We start from the raw sequence: 14,517 nt of genomic DNA, 5'->3' as shown, positions 1-14,517 counted from the left end.
TTAAACTCTAGAAACGAGCAGATCATACAAAGACCACAGTAAGGCAGGGGCTACATCAAGGGGGAAATCCTGCTTTGAAAATCTAATATTCTGGGTTGCCTGGATGGAAAATTGCAGATAGATATTAATCTCTCAGTTTAGGTTTACAAAAATAAAAAAAAAAAATCTCTAGATGTGAATAACCCAGGGAGTGACAGAAATCAGCACCGGGCCCCTTAGAGACAGCATCAGTGTGGCTTTTCCAGCCTCCTCAGGGCTACTCTGACATTGCCATCAGAGCCTGCAGAGCCAGAGATGCCCCTGGGCAGTGCCTGAGCTGGGAGGGGTCTGCAGGGCAGACCCGAGCCTCCAGGGCTGGGCTGGGCTCTGGCAGCTCTGGCAGGGCTCAGCCCTGGGCACAGGAAAGCAGCAGCTGGCAGGGACAGCTCCAGGCAGCAGAACCCTGGGCAGGCAGTGAGGGGAAGAGTGCCTGCAAGCTGTGCTGGGATATTTAAAGTCCTCTCCAAACCCAACTATTCCATAATTATTTTTTTACAGATTCCCATGTGCAGCCAGAGCAAATGTCCAACAGCAGCTCCATCAGCCACTTCCTCCTGCTGGCACTGGCAGACACGCGGCAGCTGCAGCTCCTGCACTTCTGCCTCTTCCTGGGCATCTCCCTGGCTGCCCTCCTGGGCAACGGCCTCATCATCAGCGCCGTAGCCTGCGGCCACCACCTGCACACACCCATGTTCTTCTTCCTGCTCAACCTGGCCCTCAGCGACCTGGGCTCCATCTGCACCACTGTCCCCAAAGCCATGCACAATTCCCTCTGGGACACCAGGAACATCTCCTACACAGGATGTGCTGCACAGCTCTATTTTTTTTCCTTCTTCATTGGATCAGAGTATTTCTTGCTGACCATCATGTGCTATGACCGCTACGTGTCCATCTGCAAACCCCTGCACTACGGGACCCTCCTGGGCAGCAGAGCTTGTGCCCACATGGCAGCAGCTGCCTGGGCCAGTGCCTTTCTCACTGCTCTGCTGCACACAGCCAATACATTTTCCCTGCCCATGTGCCATGGCAATGCCCTGGGCCAGTTCTTCTGTGAAATCCCCCAAATTCTCAAACTCTCCTGCTCCAAATCCTACCTCAGGGAACTTGGGCTCATTGCAGGTAACGCCTGTTTAGGACTTGGCTGTTTTGTGTTCATAGTTTTCTCCTATGTGCAGATCTTCAGGGCTGTGCTGAGGATCCCCTCAGAGCAGGGACGGCACAAAGCCTTTTCCACCTGCCTCCCTCACCTGGCCGTGGTCTCTCTGTTCCTCAGCACTGCAGTGTTTGCCTACCTGAAGCCCCCCTCGATGTCCTCCCCATCCCTGGATCTGGCCCTGTCAGTTCTGTACTCGGTGGTGCCTCCAGCCCTGAACCCCCTCATCTACAGCCTGAGGAACCAGGAACTGAAGGCTGCAGTGTGGACACTGATGACTGGATGCCTTCAGAAACATTAAACTGCTGGCCAATTTCTGCCAATCACTTGTAATAAAAGTCATCTTTGACACATTTTGTTGATTTGTTTGGGTATTTTTTCCTTTGTTTTAGTTTTTTCCACATTGTCTGCACTAAATATCATTTTTTGTGCCATTTCTCATTTTGTTTCTCTCCACTTTCCCTGTACCCACAGACTGTGTCAATGAGGGGCTTCATTCTCAGTCGCTTTAAAGGAACTAAAGGATCTCCCAGCACAGTTTTCTGCAGGAATTCCCTTTGGTTGCCTTCTCTGGAGCTGCAGCAGCAATGCCTGTGTGCAGAGCTGGGGCAGATCAGGGCTGGCACAGCAGCTGTGCCCAGCAGCAGCAGCACTTGGTGCTGCCAGTGCTGCTCCCGTGGCCCTGCCTCGCTGCCCTGGTGGCCCTGGTGTTGCTGCAGGGCCTGAGTGCTCTCGGGGCCGGGCACAGTCCTGGGGGTGGCAGTGCCGGGGCTGCAGCAGGGACAGGCCATGGGCACTGCTGGGGCAGCACTGACGCCTCAGGCCAGGGCCTGGGGGCTCCAGGCTCCTTGCCCAGGCTCTCTCAAGAACACGGCCAGGCCAATGCTCAGCACAGAAAACCCCCGTGAGCAGCTGCAGGCTGTTGGTGTGGGGACATGAACCTGAGGGAGCACAAATGCCATCAGCCCCTGGGGCCAGGAAGGGCTGGGAGATGCCAGGGAAACCACTCAGCTTTGTCATGGCCTCTGCAGTCAGCCAGAAAGTTTTTTCCTTTCAGCTGGGAGTTTCCTGTCCCACTGGAGACGCTGCTGCTCAGAGCCAGAGCTGCCTGGCAGCCACCCCCAAACTGCCCTAGGAATTTCCTTGGCTTCACCTTTGCTTTCTTTACTCTTCCCTGGTCCAGATTTCTTCCTCTTGCCCAGCCCTGTTCCCTCCCCTGCAAACAGCCCATCCCTGTTTGCCCTTTCCTCCCCCACTCCCCATTGCAGTTCCTGACTTGGCACCATGGGAACGTCCCTTGGGGAGCAGGATCATCCCACAAGTGCTGCAGGAATTGTCTGCAGGCTCCTGCAGTGCCTGGTGCTGCTCCCTTGCCAGAGGCACCCCAGGCCAGGGGGGCACATCTGGGCTGCTGTGTCTGCCTGTGGGGCTCCCTGTTCTGGGCAGTGAGGAGGAGCTGCAGAGGCTCTGCAGGACTGACAGGATGGGCTTTGGGGCTGTGAGGAGAAGCTGAGGGACCTGGGCTGCTGGAGCTTCTGAAGAGGAGGCCCAGGGCTTCTCCTGCAACTGCTCCAAGGGTGTTTTCAGAGAATCCCAGAATCAGCAAGGCTGGAAAAGACCTTGGAGATCATCGAGTCCAACCTGTGCCCTGACACCACCTTGTCTTCCCTGAGCCTCCTCTTCTCCAGGATCAACAACCCCAGCTCCTTCAGCCACTCCTCACAGCACTTGTGCTCCAGATCCCTCACCAGCCTTGTTGCCTTTCTCTGGACATGCTCCAGCCCCTCCATGTCCGCCCTAAATTGGGGGTCCCAAACCAGACACAGCACTCGAGGTGCTGCCCAACCATTGCCCAGCACAGGGGAAGAATCACTGCCCTGCTCCTGCTGGTCACACCATTCCTGATCCAGGCCAGGAGCCATTGGCCTTCTTGGCACCTGGGCACACTGCTGGCTCATGTCCAGTCTGCTGTCCATCAGACCCAGTAGGTCCCTTTCTGCCTGGCTGCTGTCCAGCCCCTCTGTCCCAGCCTGTAGCACTGCAGGGGTTGTTGTGGCCAAAGTGCAAGACCCGGCACTGGGACTTGTTAAACCTCACCTTGTTGGATTTGGGCCCTGGATCCAGCCTGTGCAGGGCCCTGTGCAGAGCCCTCCTACCCTCCAGCACATCAGCACTCCCAGACAACTTGGTGTCACCAGGGTTAATGAGTCCCCAGAGTGTCCCAATGGTCTCCACGATTCCGTGAGGTATCCCAGTGTCACAATGTCCCTTTGGTTCCATGGGACCCCTTGGTGTCACAAAGTCCCTTGGATCTTTGGGCCCCACAGTGTCACAATGTCACCGTGGTCCCCCAGGGACCTGCAGTGTCACAGTGGATCCTTGGTTCCATGAGGTCTGGAAGGGCAGCAATGCTCTCCTTGGTCCCACAGTGTCACAATGGCCTCTTGGTCCCAAGGGCCACCATGATGTCAAACATGTTCCCTTAATTCTACAAGTCCCTGAGGAGCAGCAGTGGCCCCTTGGTTCCATATATTTTTAGACTGTATTAGAAGGTGCTGGGGATAAATATCAATTGGACATTGCTGATATCAATCGATAAACTGGAAAAGAAAACTTAACAAGACAAAACAATTCTTTCTGCATTGTTTTCAATATAGTATATTCACTTGGAATAAACTTCTGAAATCTGTCTAATTCACCACAGATGAATTGAGGACATGAATTTTCCCATAGGTTTTTCTTCTTCAGGTGTTTATAACATATATTTATGGGCCTTTTTCACGGAATTCCTGAACAGAAGAGCTCAAAAAAGCAGAGGCCTTTGGAGTAGGAAAATTCATCAGTAACCTCCAAGTGGCTGAGGGTGCATCCCCATCAGAGCAGCAATGAGCAGAAATGGGCACAGCTTTGTGGCTGCCCCAGCTCTGGGATGGGCCCTGGGCCTGGAGCAGGAGCAGCTCTGGAGGGCCCCAGGGCCGGGGCTCTTGTGCTGGCCTGGGCAGATGGGATGGCAGCAGGGGCTGCAGAGCTCTCAGCACCTCAGGCAGAGGGGAGCAGGGCAGCCAGGGAGCTCCTTTGGCCTTGGCCAAGCCCCTTCCCCCATGGTGGGGCTGAGTCCTGGCTGAGCTGCAGCTGCTGCTGTGCCCTTGGCAGGGGCTGAGGCCGTGGGGCAGTGCCCAGAGCAGCCTGGGCTGAGCAGAGCTGTGGGGCCAGAGCCGGCTGGGCTGTGCTGGGGAGAGGCCCTCGGTGCTGCCCAGAGCTCAGGGCAGCTGGCAGAGCTGGCAGGGAGCTGGGCTGGGCTGGGAGAGCCTGGCACAGAAACCATCAGTGTCCATCTCAGCCTGGCTGAGCGGGCAGGGGCAGGGAGATCATCCAAGGTCCACAAGTTCTCTGTGTGGGAGCTGAGCTTGTGACCCCCTGAGCCCTCCCAAGTGCTGGGGCTGCACCTCCAGCTCCAGAGGAGATGTGACAGATGGGAGCAGAGACAAATAATTCCTGGTGGACTCTTCCTTGGGTTTGCTTATACAGGTGACCTGGATCTATATGTAGATGAGGTATTTAGTGTCATATAACACTGTGAGAGTGATAAGAATAATATTTTTTAGCTGAAAATTATATTTCACACATAATGCACAATGAGAAAAAAATATACATAGGATCAGAAGAGCATCTGCGTTTTTCAGAGAATGAGAGACTCATTGATGTTCCAGCAGCCAAACCTGTTCAAATGCTTTCAAAGGCTTTCAAAGGCTTTCTTGAGATGAGATGTGACCACCCGAGGCCAAGGCCAGTCAGAGCTGTCTGTCCTGGCAGATTTTGGGTGGGATTACTCTTGCATATATGAAAGTTTTCAGGAGGAGTATCCATTTTGGCCATGGGCACCTGGAAAGATGGATGGTTCTTTTCCATAGGAAGGAAAGCACAGAGCCCCAGTTCTCCAGGGGCTGATGAGAGGCAGCCCTCAACATTCCAAGATCAGCTGGACCTGTCAGGTGGCCCTGGGAGGCCAAGCCAGCCAGACCTGTTCCATGTTCCCTTGGTTTCATGGCACTCTGCAGTGTCCCAATGTTCTCCTTGCTTCTGAAGTGTGGCCCCTTCCTTCCATGAGGCCCCCAGGGTGACAGTGGCCCTTGGGTTCCACAAGGCCCCACAGTGTCACAATGGTCTCACAGAAAGGAAACCACAGAGCCCCTGTGTTTCAGGATCTGATGAATTCTTCAGTCACCGGAGGCCAAGGCCAGCCAGACCTGTCTGTCCTGGCAGGTTTGTCTGTGACCAACCCTTGGATATTTGGAATTGTGACTGTAGAATCCCAATTTCAGCCATTTGTGCCTGGAGGAGAAGGCCAGTTCTTTTCCATAGGAAGGGAAGCATGGATCCCCTGTGTTTGGAAGGCAGGTGAGAGCCCACCTAAGGATGCCAAGGCCAGCCAGACCTGTCTGTAATGGCAGCTTTTGTGCAGGAGCAATCTTTGACTATGGAATTTCTGGATGTGGAATCCCAATTTCGGCCATGGAAACCTGGCTGAAAGAAGGAGATGGATGAAGGATGAAGAAGCATGGTTGTTTTCATAGGAAGGAAAGGACAGAGCCCCAGTGTTACAGGGCAGAATAGGGAGAGAGACCACCAGAGGCCAAGGCAAGCCAGAGCAGTCTGTCCTGGCAGCTTTTGTCTGGGAGAAACCCTTGCACGTAGGGAATTTTGGAGGAAAAGTGTCAATTTTGGCCATGGTTGCCTATGCAGGAGGGACAGTTCTTTTCCACAGGAAGAAAAGCACAGAGCCTCAGTGTTTGAAGGCAGGTAAGAGCCAGCTCTCAGGAAGACAAGGTCAAACAGACTTGTTGGTAATGGTAGCTTTTGTTTAGGAGCAATCCCTGGATATTGGGAATTTTGAGAGGGGAATCCCATTTTGGCCATGGATGCTTGATTGAGAAGGGCAGTTCCTTTCCATTTCAAGGAAAGCCCAGAGCCCCAGGGCTCTGTTTCAGGGGTACATGAGAAGAAACCCTCGACATGCCAAGGGCAGTTGGACCAGTCAGGCCAAGACAACCAGACCCGTGACCTGTTCCCTTGGATCCATGGGGCCCTGCAGTGTCACACCGGCCCCTTGTTTCCATGGGACCCTGCAGTGTCACACTGGTGGTGTCATATTGGATCCTTGGTTCCAGGAGGCCCAGATGTGTCACGCTGGCCTCTTGTTTCCATGGGGCTCCATAGTGTCACAATGGTCCCTTGCTTCCATGAGGCCTTGCAGGGTCACAGGGGTCTCCTTGGTGCCACAGGGTCACAATGGACCCTTGGTTCCATGGGCACTCACAGTGTCAGAAGGGTCTCCTTGGCTCCATGGGGCCCTGCAGAGCCCCTTGATTCAACGAGGCCTCAAAGTGTCAGAATGGCCTCCAGGATTCCAATGGGCCCCACAATGTCACAATGGACCTTTGGTTCCCTGGGGTCCCACACTGTTCCACGAATCCTTAGTTCCATGGAGCCCTGCAGCTCCTTGGTTCCATGGTGCCACCCAGTGTGACAGCTGCCCCTTGGCCTGCCAACACTCCATAGCGTCACAATGGCCCCTCGGTTCAATGGGGCCTTGTGGTGTCACAATGGCTCAGTGAGGCCTTTAGTGTCACAGGAGTGTCCCTGATTCCATGAGTGTTGGAACCCTGGATGCTGAAAATGTTAAACTCGCTGTGCTGAAAGGCACAGACTTGCAAGAGAACACTGCATTTGACCTGAGGCTGTGGAGAAGGCTTCCAAAATTGATTAATAGCACTGGGGTTACAGGTGCGTAGTTGGTTAGAGGTGCATAGTACCACAGGGTGGAAAACATAGAGTTTGGTGTTTTAGAACATAATAATAAATATGATACAATATTGAGGTTTTAGGGTGGACACAGGTTCTTCTTATTTACTTTCTCCTTTATGGGTTTGGGTGATATTTTGTGATTGGACAGAAAAGTCTGCATTGCTGGCTTCGAGGAATCAATTATTGGGTTAAAATGGAAAATAATTTAGGTGTCATTCTTTGGTTGGATAATTTTAAAAGACCTCTTAACAAGAGATATTTGGTCATTTTGTGACTTGCTAATGAAAGATTGCAGAATTCACAATTGTGAGGTTGAAACACTGATGAGAAACAAGAAGCACCTGAGTCTGAACATGAACTATCATCTCAAGTACCTTTAATCCTGACCAGGACACAGGTAGAAAAAACAAGCAGAGCACCCACACCTAAGGCCTGGCAGTGTGACAACAGACCATTGGTGTCACTGAGCCCCACAGTGTCACAATGGTCCCCTTGGCCCCACGAGGCTCTGCAGTGCCACAGAGGCCCTTTGGTTTCACAAGGCCTCAAAATGTAGGAATGGTCTCCATGGTTCCATGAGGCCCTGCTGGGTCACAATGGACCTTTGGTTCCAGGATGCCCCAGAGTGACACAATGGTGACACAATGGTTCCATTGGACCCTTCATCCCATGGAGACCCACAGTGTTCACTGCAGTCCCCTTGGTTCCCTGAGGCCCTGCCATGCTCTAATGGACCCCTGGTTCCAGTGGGTCCCAAAGTGTCAGAACAGTCTCCATTGTTCCATAAGGCCCCACAAAGTCACTGTGCTCCCCTTGGTTCCACAGGGCCCCACAGTGTCACAATGGACTCTTGGCTCCATGAGATGCCATGCTGTGTCCCAATGGCTCATGGTTCCATGAAGCCACACAGTTTAACAATGGTCCCTTGGTTCCATGAGGCCTCCCCGTGTCACAATGGACTTGGGGTTCCATGAGCTTTCCTACTGCCAAAAACAGTCTCCCTGGTTCCACAGTGTCACCATGGTCCCATTGTTCCATGAGGTTCCATGGCACAACCTTGGTTCCATGGCCACCTTGGTTCCGTGTGACCTTGCAGTGTCACAATGGACCTGTGGTTCCATGAGGCCTTGCTGTGTCAGAATGGCCACTTGGTTCCAAGAGGTTTCTCAGGGTCACAATGGTCTCCTTGGATCCGTGGTGTTACAATGGACCATTGGTTCAATGTGGCCCCAGTGTGCCAAAATGGATTTTGGTTCCATGGGGTTTCGCTGTGTCACCATGGACCCTTTGTTCCATGAGTTTGCACAGAGTCACAGCTGACAGCTGGGTTCTGTGAGGCCCCATGGCCACCAAATCTCTGAAATATCAGAACAAGACTCCTTAACACTAATTTGCTATTTAAGAGGGGATCATTTATTCAGGCCTTGGGTCTAGTGAGGGATAACTCCTAACCGTATGTGGACATGTAACTCTACCTGTGTGTTGCTTATACACAGTCGCTAAATGTGTATTACCATTTACCCATTGCCATAAAACCCACCCCAAGTTCCCAGGTTCAGTCCTTGCTTTTTCTATCACTGCATTCTTGAGCCAGATGTCTTCTACACTTCCAACTGTCCTTGCTGGAAAAGCAGCTCCTGCATGCATTGTTCTTGTGTTAAAAGTTCCCAGCACAGTAAAAATGGAATTAACCCTTTGGGTATCAAGGCCAAGGCTTTGTGTGGCCAGGCAGGGGCAGCAGGAGGCAGAGCTGCCAGCAAAGGAAGGGCCAGCGAGGTGGGGCAGCCGGGGGTGACGACAGCCTGCAGGGACAGAGGCGCAGGGCAGGGACACCGTGGGACAGCCTGGGCTGCAGAGGGCTCAGGGATGTGCAGCAGCTGCAAGGCCCTGACAGAGCCAACCTGTGCAGCCCTTTGGCCATGGCTGCTGGCCCTGGGCCTGAGGCCACCAGGGGACAAGTGACCCTTGCAGCCCTGGGGCCTCAGTGCCTCCTTGTCCCTGCTCAGCAGCCTGGCAGGGGCCGCCCCATGGTCCTGCCCTTGGCACTGCACATCCCCACATGCCAGTGCCCATCCCGGGAAGAGCCCTGAGCAATGAGGGAGGGACAGGATCTGCCTTGCCAGGGGCTGGGGCTCAGGCCTGGGCCCTTTGCATTCCTGAAACACATCGAGGTTTGCTCAGCACCAGAGACACCTTTCCCTTGCTTGTGCCCAGCTGTCATCACTGACTCCAGTGTTCTGCTCTGACGGGAACCTGGGGAAACTTTCTCAGTCCTGTTCCTCAGTGGGACCCATTAAAACTTCAAGAAACTTTGGAGTTTAAATTTAGCTTTGAGTTCTTGAGAAGTTTTTTGAAGACACTCTCAGGGACTGAGTCTGATGCAAACAACACCAAAGCCCTGAGAGGGTCATTAAAGTTTTCCTCTTCCAGTTGTGGAGAAAGATTTCAAAGAGCTTGTAAGAAATACACATTCCTGTTTTAAAGGGTGTATTTTATTACATTTCTCTTTAGATCAGAGGCGATTGCAGCATTCTGTGATTGATATTGAGCCAGGGTCTCCCCTCAGGAGCTCTGGCCTGCTCAGAGAAGCTGTGCCCTGAGCTCTGGCCCAGCATGGACAACCTTGCTCCACATTGCCCCAGCCCATCCTGTGTGTCCTCACTCACCTGGGACCTGCTGTGCCTGCAGAGCTGGCTGCACCCAGCCTAAGAGGGGCTTTCCCTTTTTCTATGTTTGGAGCAATCTAAAACCCCTGAGTTTCCCATGAAAACAGACACCCTCCTCAGGTGTGTGCCAGCCCAAGGTGCCACCAAAACTCCTCCAGACCGGCCCAGGGCCAGCTGTGAGGGTGGATCATCAGCCCCAGCTACACTGGGCACTGCAAGGGGCTGTGGCCATGGGCACTGCACTGACCCCACTGCTGGGTTTGGCTGCCACGGCAGCCCTGAGAAATTAAACTGTCCTTGGAAACACTGGGGAGGACTGGGACACATTGGGGAACACTGGGAATGCTGTGGGACACACTGGGACATACTGGGAGTGATCCTGTGGGGCACTGGGACAGCCTGGGAACATGAGGAATGCTGAGGGGGAATCTGGGTGGGCTGGGACACACTGGGACATACTGGGAGTGAAACTGGGAGTGAAACTGGGGGATACTGGGACAAACTAGGGACATTGTGGGGAAGACTTGACAATACTGCAGCATACTGTGGATGACATTGGGAGAAACTGGGAGGGCCTGGGAATGAACTCAGGTGTATTGGGAGGGACTGGGCTGTACTGGGAAGGACTGGGGGGGAACTTGGTTTTTACTGGGCTGTACTGAGGATGAACTGGGCTGTACTGGGAGGGACTGGAGGGGTTGAATGGCAGTTCCCGCCTCCGCCGCCTCCCATTGGCCGAGGCTCCCGCCCATCAAAGCCCCTAGCTAATCAGCGCATGGGATCATCGCTTTGGGGGCGGTGCCTGGAGTCAGCGCCATCTTTTCTTTTTGCCTACAACTCCCATAATGCCACGCAGACCACTAGAGTCCCATGGGGTCGGGACTACAACGCCCGACATGCCCTGCGCTCCACAAACACACACACACACACACACACACACACACACACACACACACACACACACACACACACACACACACACACACACACGCGCGCGCGCACACACACACCGCCCCCCCCAGTATCCGCCGCCCATCTGCCCCATGCAAAAGTGTCCCCGAGGCCTTCCCGGACCCCAAACGCCGCGTCCGAACCACTTCCGAGACTACAGCTCCCATCATGCTCCGCGGCGCACGGCCAGCGCTGTTCCAGCCGTGACTTCATCTCCCGTCATGCCCCGCGCCGCACGAGTGCCGCTGTCGCTGTGCCTGGAACTCCCGTGATGCTCCGCGGCCCCGTTACACTGCATTGTACCCGCGCCTACAACTCCCATCAGCCCCCGCGCCCAGCGAGCCCCGCCCGAGCCCCCCGAGTGCCCAATCAATAGCCAATAGTGGTCGATGAATTAATTGTGTTACTTAGAACCAATGACCAATAATTTTTTGGTTACAAGACACATATAGAGATTTTTTTATACAAGCATTAAAATGAAATAATAAAATATTGATCAATATTTTTATTCATAAGCAAAATAAAATTTTAATTGTTATTAAGCTAAAATTAATTAATTGAAATAATTTATTAAAACTTAATTAAATTTTATTTATGAAGAAAAATGCATAATTTTTAAAAAATATTTTGGCATGTCAGTCTCAGGTGGGCAATATCTGTGGGTAAGGGGCATGTGGTAAATGGATGTGATTCATGCTGAATAAGTTGTGTCCTAGATTGCGAGGCAAGATGTATTCAATTGCCATCTGTTAGAGGTTGGTTCACTACATTGTTTATTTTATCTTTTTATTTTCTTCCCTAATAAAGAACTGTTATTCCTGCTCCCATATTTTTGCCTGAGAGTCGCCCTTAACTTCAAATTTATAGCAATTTACAGGGAGGGGGTCTACATTTATTTTTTTCCCCATTTCAGGGAGGGTCCTGCCTTCCTTAGCAGACTCCTGTCTTTGCAAACCAAGACAGATTTTGGCACCCAACGTGCAGCTCGAGGGCACAGGAACAAAAAAGGGAATAACAGTTCTTGAGTAATCCAATTTCTGTGTGCTGCTACAGAAACCTCGTTCAGCGGCACCCTGTGCTCCAGCCTGCCCTGGTTTGGGTGGCACGGAACCGTGGCTGCATTTCTCCATTTGCAGGCCCTGATCTAAACACGGCTCCTACAGCCAAGGCTGCTGTGGCTGTTCTCCGGTTTGTTTTATGGGTGAATAAGGGGAAGAATTCATGGATCTTTAACTTCCTCTGGGAAGCAGGCACATGGATTCACAGCTGTCACACACTAACTGTGTGCTTTTGGGGTTACTTTAATAATGGCACCTACTGTGAGGAAATGACACCGGGGGAAATTTTCGCCCAAGCCTTTAACCATCTCTTTGGGGCTGCCCCACCAGTTTGTGAAGGGCTCAGATCCACTCCAAATACCAATGATATCATACAGGGGCTGTGTTGCTGTTAGCCCTGTTCTATTTGGCACTGAGAGACAAGGGAAGATTAACCTGGATAACCACCCTGACACCCAGCCCAGAACCTGACACGGCCCCAGAGACCAGGGATGCTGCTGCCCCAGAGCCTGACCCTGCCCCACAGCCACCCCAGATATGAACCACCCAGACTGGGTGGGGGTCTGCTGAGGGAGATGCAGGAGATGCTGAAGGAGTGCATTCCCCAGCTGGTGAGAAGCCCTGCCCCTGCCCCAAAAAAGGAGAGTCTGATGGGGCAGCAGTGGAACCCACAGATGTTACAACTGTCCAGGTTCCAGCTGAGCCACAAAGGCAGCCACAGCCAGCAGCAGTCGCCCCTGTAGAAACAAGGAGGTCTAAGATGGAATCAGAGCACCCAGATAAGGGAAGGCCCTCACAACCCATAGGGGAACCAAAGGTTGCAATCATCACCGAGTCCCTGACGCACAAAAGTCTCTGTAACCTGCACAAGGACATTGAATGACGGAGACGTGAGGCTTATACAACCTGACTGCTTCAAGTCTGAGACCTCATGGGTACAGGTGTCCAGCTGGATGGTGGTGAGGCAAGGAATTTGGGACCCTTGACCCAAGGCTCAGGTATGAATCAGATTTTTGTAAGGGAGCCAGGGTCCCTTTCCCTCTGGGCGCGGATTTTAATGAGTGTCAGAGAGAGGTTTGTCCACAGGGAGAGAATGCAGGAGCACCAGCATAGACGTGCTGGAAAACCCTTGAGGAAGGGATCCAACAGCTGAGGGAAGTGGCAGCATTGGAGGTACTCTTTGGGAGGGATGGACAGCATGATAATGACCCCAACAAGGTCAGGGGCACAGGGCAAATGCTGTGGAGTCTGGCAAGGCTGGGGCCATCTCAGTACACCACCTTCACTGCCACGATCAATGCTGATAACAGCCGAGAGACAGTGGGCTCTGCTGCCAGCAGCTGAGAAATTGTGAGAGTATGATCCATGGCCCAGTGCAGGCTCATGGCTCTGCTGTGGGCAAGGAACTCAAAGAGGAGATGAGGGAGATGAGGGTGGAGGTGAGGAGGAACAGTTCCCACATTGCCCCAGTGCGAGTCACAGGCCCCAAAGTCAGAGCCCAACGTTCCCCAGCCAGAGAGAGAGGGTACGCCCCACGGGCTGGCCTGGGGTTCTTTCTGTGTGACCATGGGGAAGACATGGGAAGGTGGGATGGGAAACCCATTTCTGTCCTGGCAGCGTGGGCGTGTCAGCTCAAGGAGGGAAGCACTGACCGAGGGAATTCCAGTGAAGTGAAGGCAGCCTCAGCCTCCCATGACTGAGCTGTCGAGTATGATCTGTCAGATCCCCTTTAAAGTACCTCTATCATGTATGCCTAGGAAAGAAATAACAACCAGGGCTAGAGGGGCCCCTGTCTCCAGCCAGGGAGACGCACAGGAAAACCAGATCTTTTTGTCAGTGTGGATCCGATGGCCTGGCACATCAGAGCCACAGAAATATGAAGCTTTAGCTGATACTGGTGCACAGTGTACCCCAATGCCATCGGGACATGTGGGGCAGAACCTGTTTCCATTGCTGGGGTGACGGGGGGATTGCAGCAATTGACCCTGGTGGGAGCTGAGGTGAGCCTGGCTGGGAAGGAGCAGCAGAAACATCCATTGTGACCGGCCCAGAGGCCCCGTGTGTTCTGGGCATAGACTTCCTCCAGAACGGATGTTACAGAGACCCAAAGGGACTCAGGTGGGCTTTTGGCATAGCTGCTGTAAAGGCAGAGGACATTAGGCAATTGAACACCTTGCCTGGACTGTCTGAGAACCCATCTGCAGTAGGACTCCTGAGGGTGGAAGAGCAATGAGTGCCAATTGCCACCTCGACAGTGCACGGCTGGCAGTATTGAACGAATCGGGATGTTGTGATCCCCATCCACAGAATGATCCGTGAGCTGGAGAGCCAAGGGGTGGTCAGTAAGGCCCACTCACCCTTCCACGTCTGGCCTGTGCACATGTCTGATGGAGAATGGAGATTGACTGTGGACTATTGTGGCTTGAATGAAGTGACTCCGCCACTGAGCGCTGCTGTGCTGGACATGCTGGAACTCCAGCACGAGCTGAAGTCCAAGGCAGCAAAGTGGTATGCCACTATTGACATTGCTAACATGTTTTTCTCCATTCCTCTGGCAGCAGAATGCAGGCCTCAGTTTGCTTTCACCTGGAGGGGCGTACAGTACACCTGGAACCGACTGCCCCAGGGGTGGAAACACAGCCCCACCATCTGCCATGGACTGATCCAGGCTGCACTGGAAAAGGGTGAGGCTCCAGAACACCTGCAATACATCGATGGCATCGTTGTGTGGGGGAACATGGCAATGGAAGTGTTTGAGAGAGGTGAGAAGATCATCCAGATACTACTAGAAGCTTCGCCATCAAGAAAAGTCAATGGACCTGCTGAAGAGATCCAGTTCCTGGGA

General features: G+C 53.1%; 1 protein-coding gene across 1 annotated transcript; it reads left to right on the top strand.

Annotated features, from left to right (window-relative positions):
- The first annotated feature begins 357 nt into the window (after nucleotides 1-357).
- On the top strand, nucleotides 358-1,678 carry LOC146763993 (olfactory receptor 14A16-like). The gene has a single exon (XM_085565371.1). It carries the CDS (start codon nucleotides 561-563, stop codon nucleotides 1,491-1,493), a length of 933 nt encoding a protein of 310 aa, XP_085421497.1. The 5' UTR covers nucleotides 358-560; the 3' UTR covers nucleotides 1,494-1,678.
- Nucleotides 1,679-14,517: the final 12,839 nt, after the last annotated feature.

Source organism: Lonchura striata, chromosome 36 (assembly GCF_050655825.1).
Source record: "Lonchura striata isolate lonStrDom1 chromosome 36, ASM5065582v1, whole genome shotgun sequence".
Lineage (NCBI taxonomy): Eukaryota > Metazoa > Chordata > Aves > Passeriformes > Estrildidae > Lonchura > Lonchura striata.
Note: the sequence above shows the minus strand (reverse complement) of the source record. Positions and strands in the feature narration are given on the sequence as shown.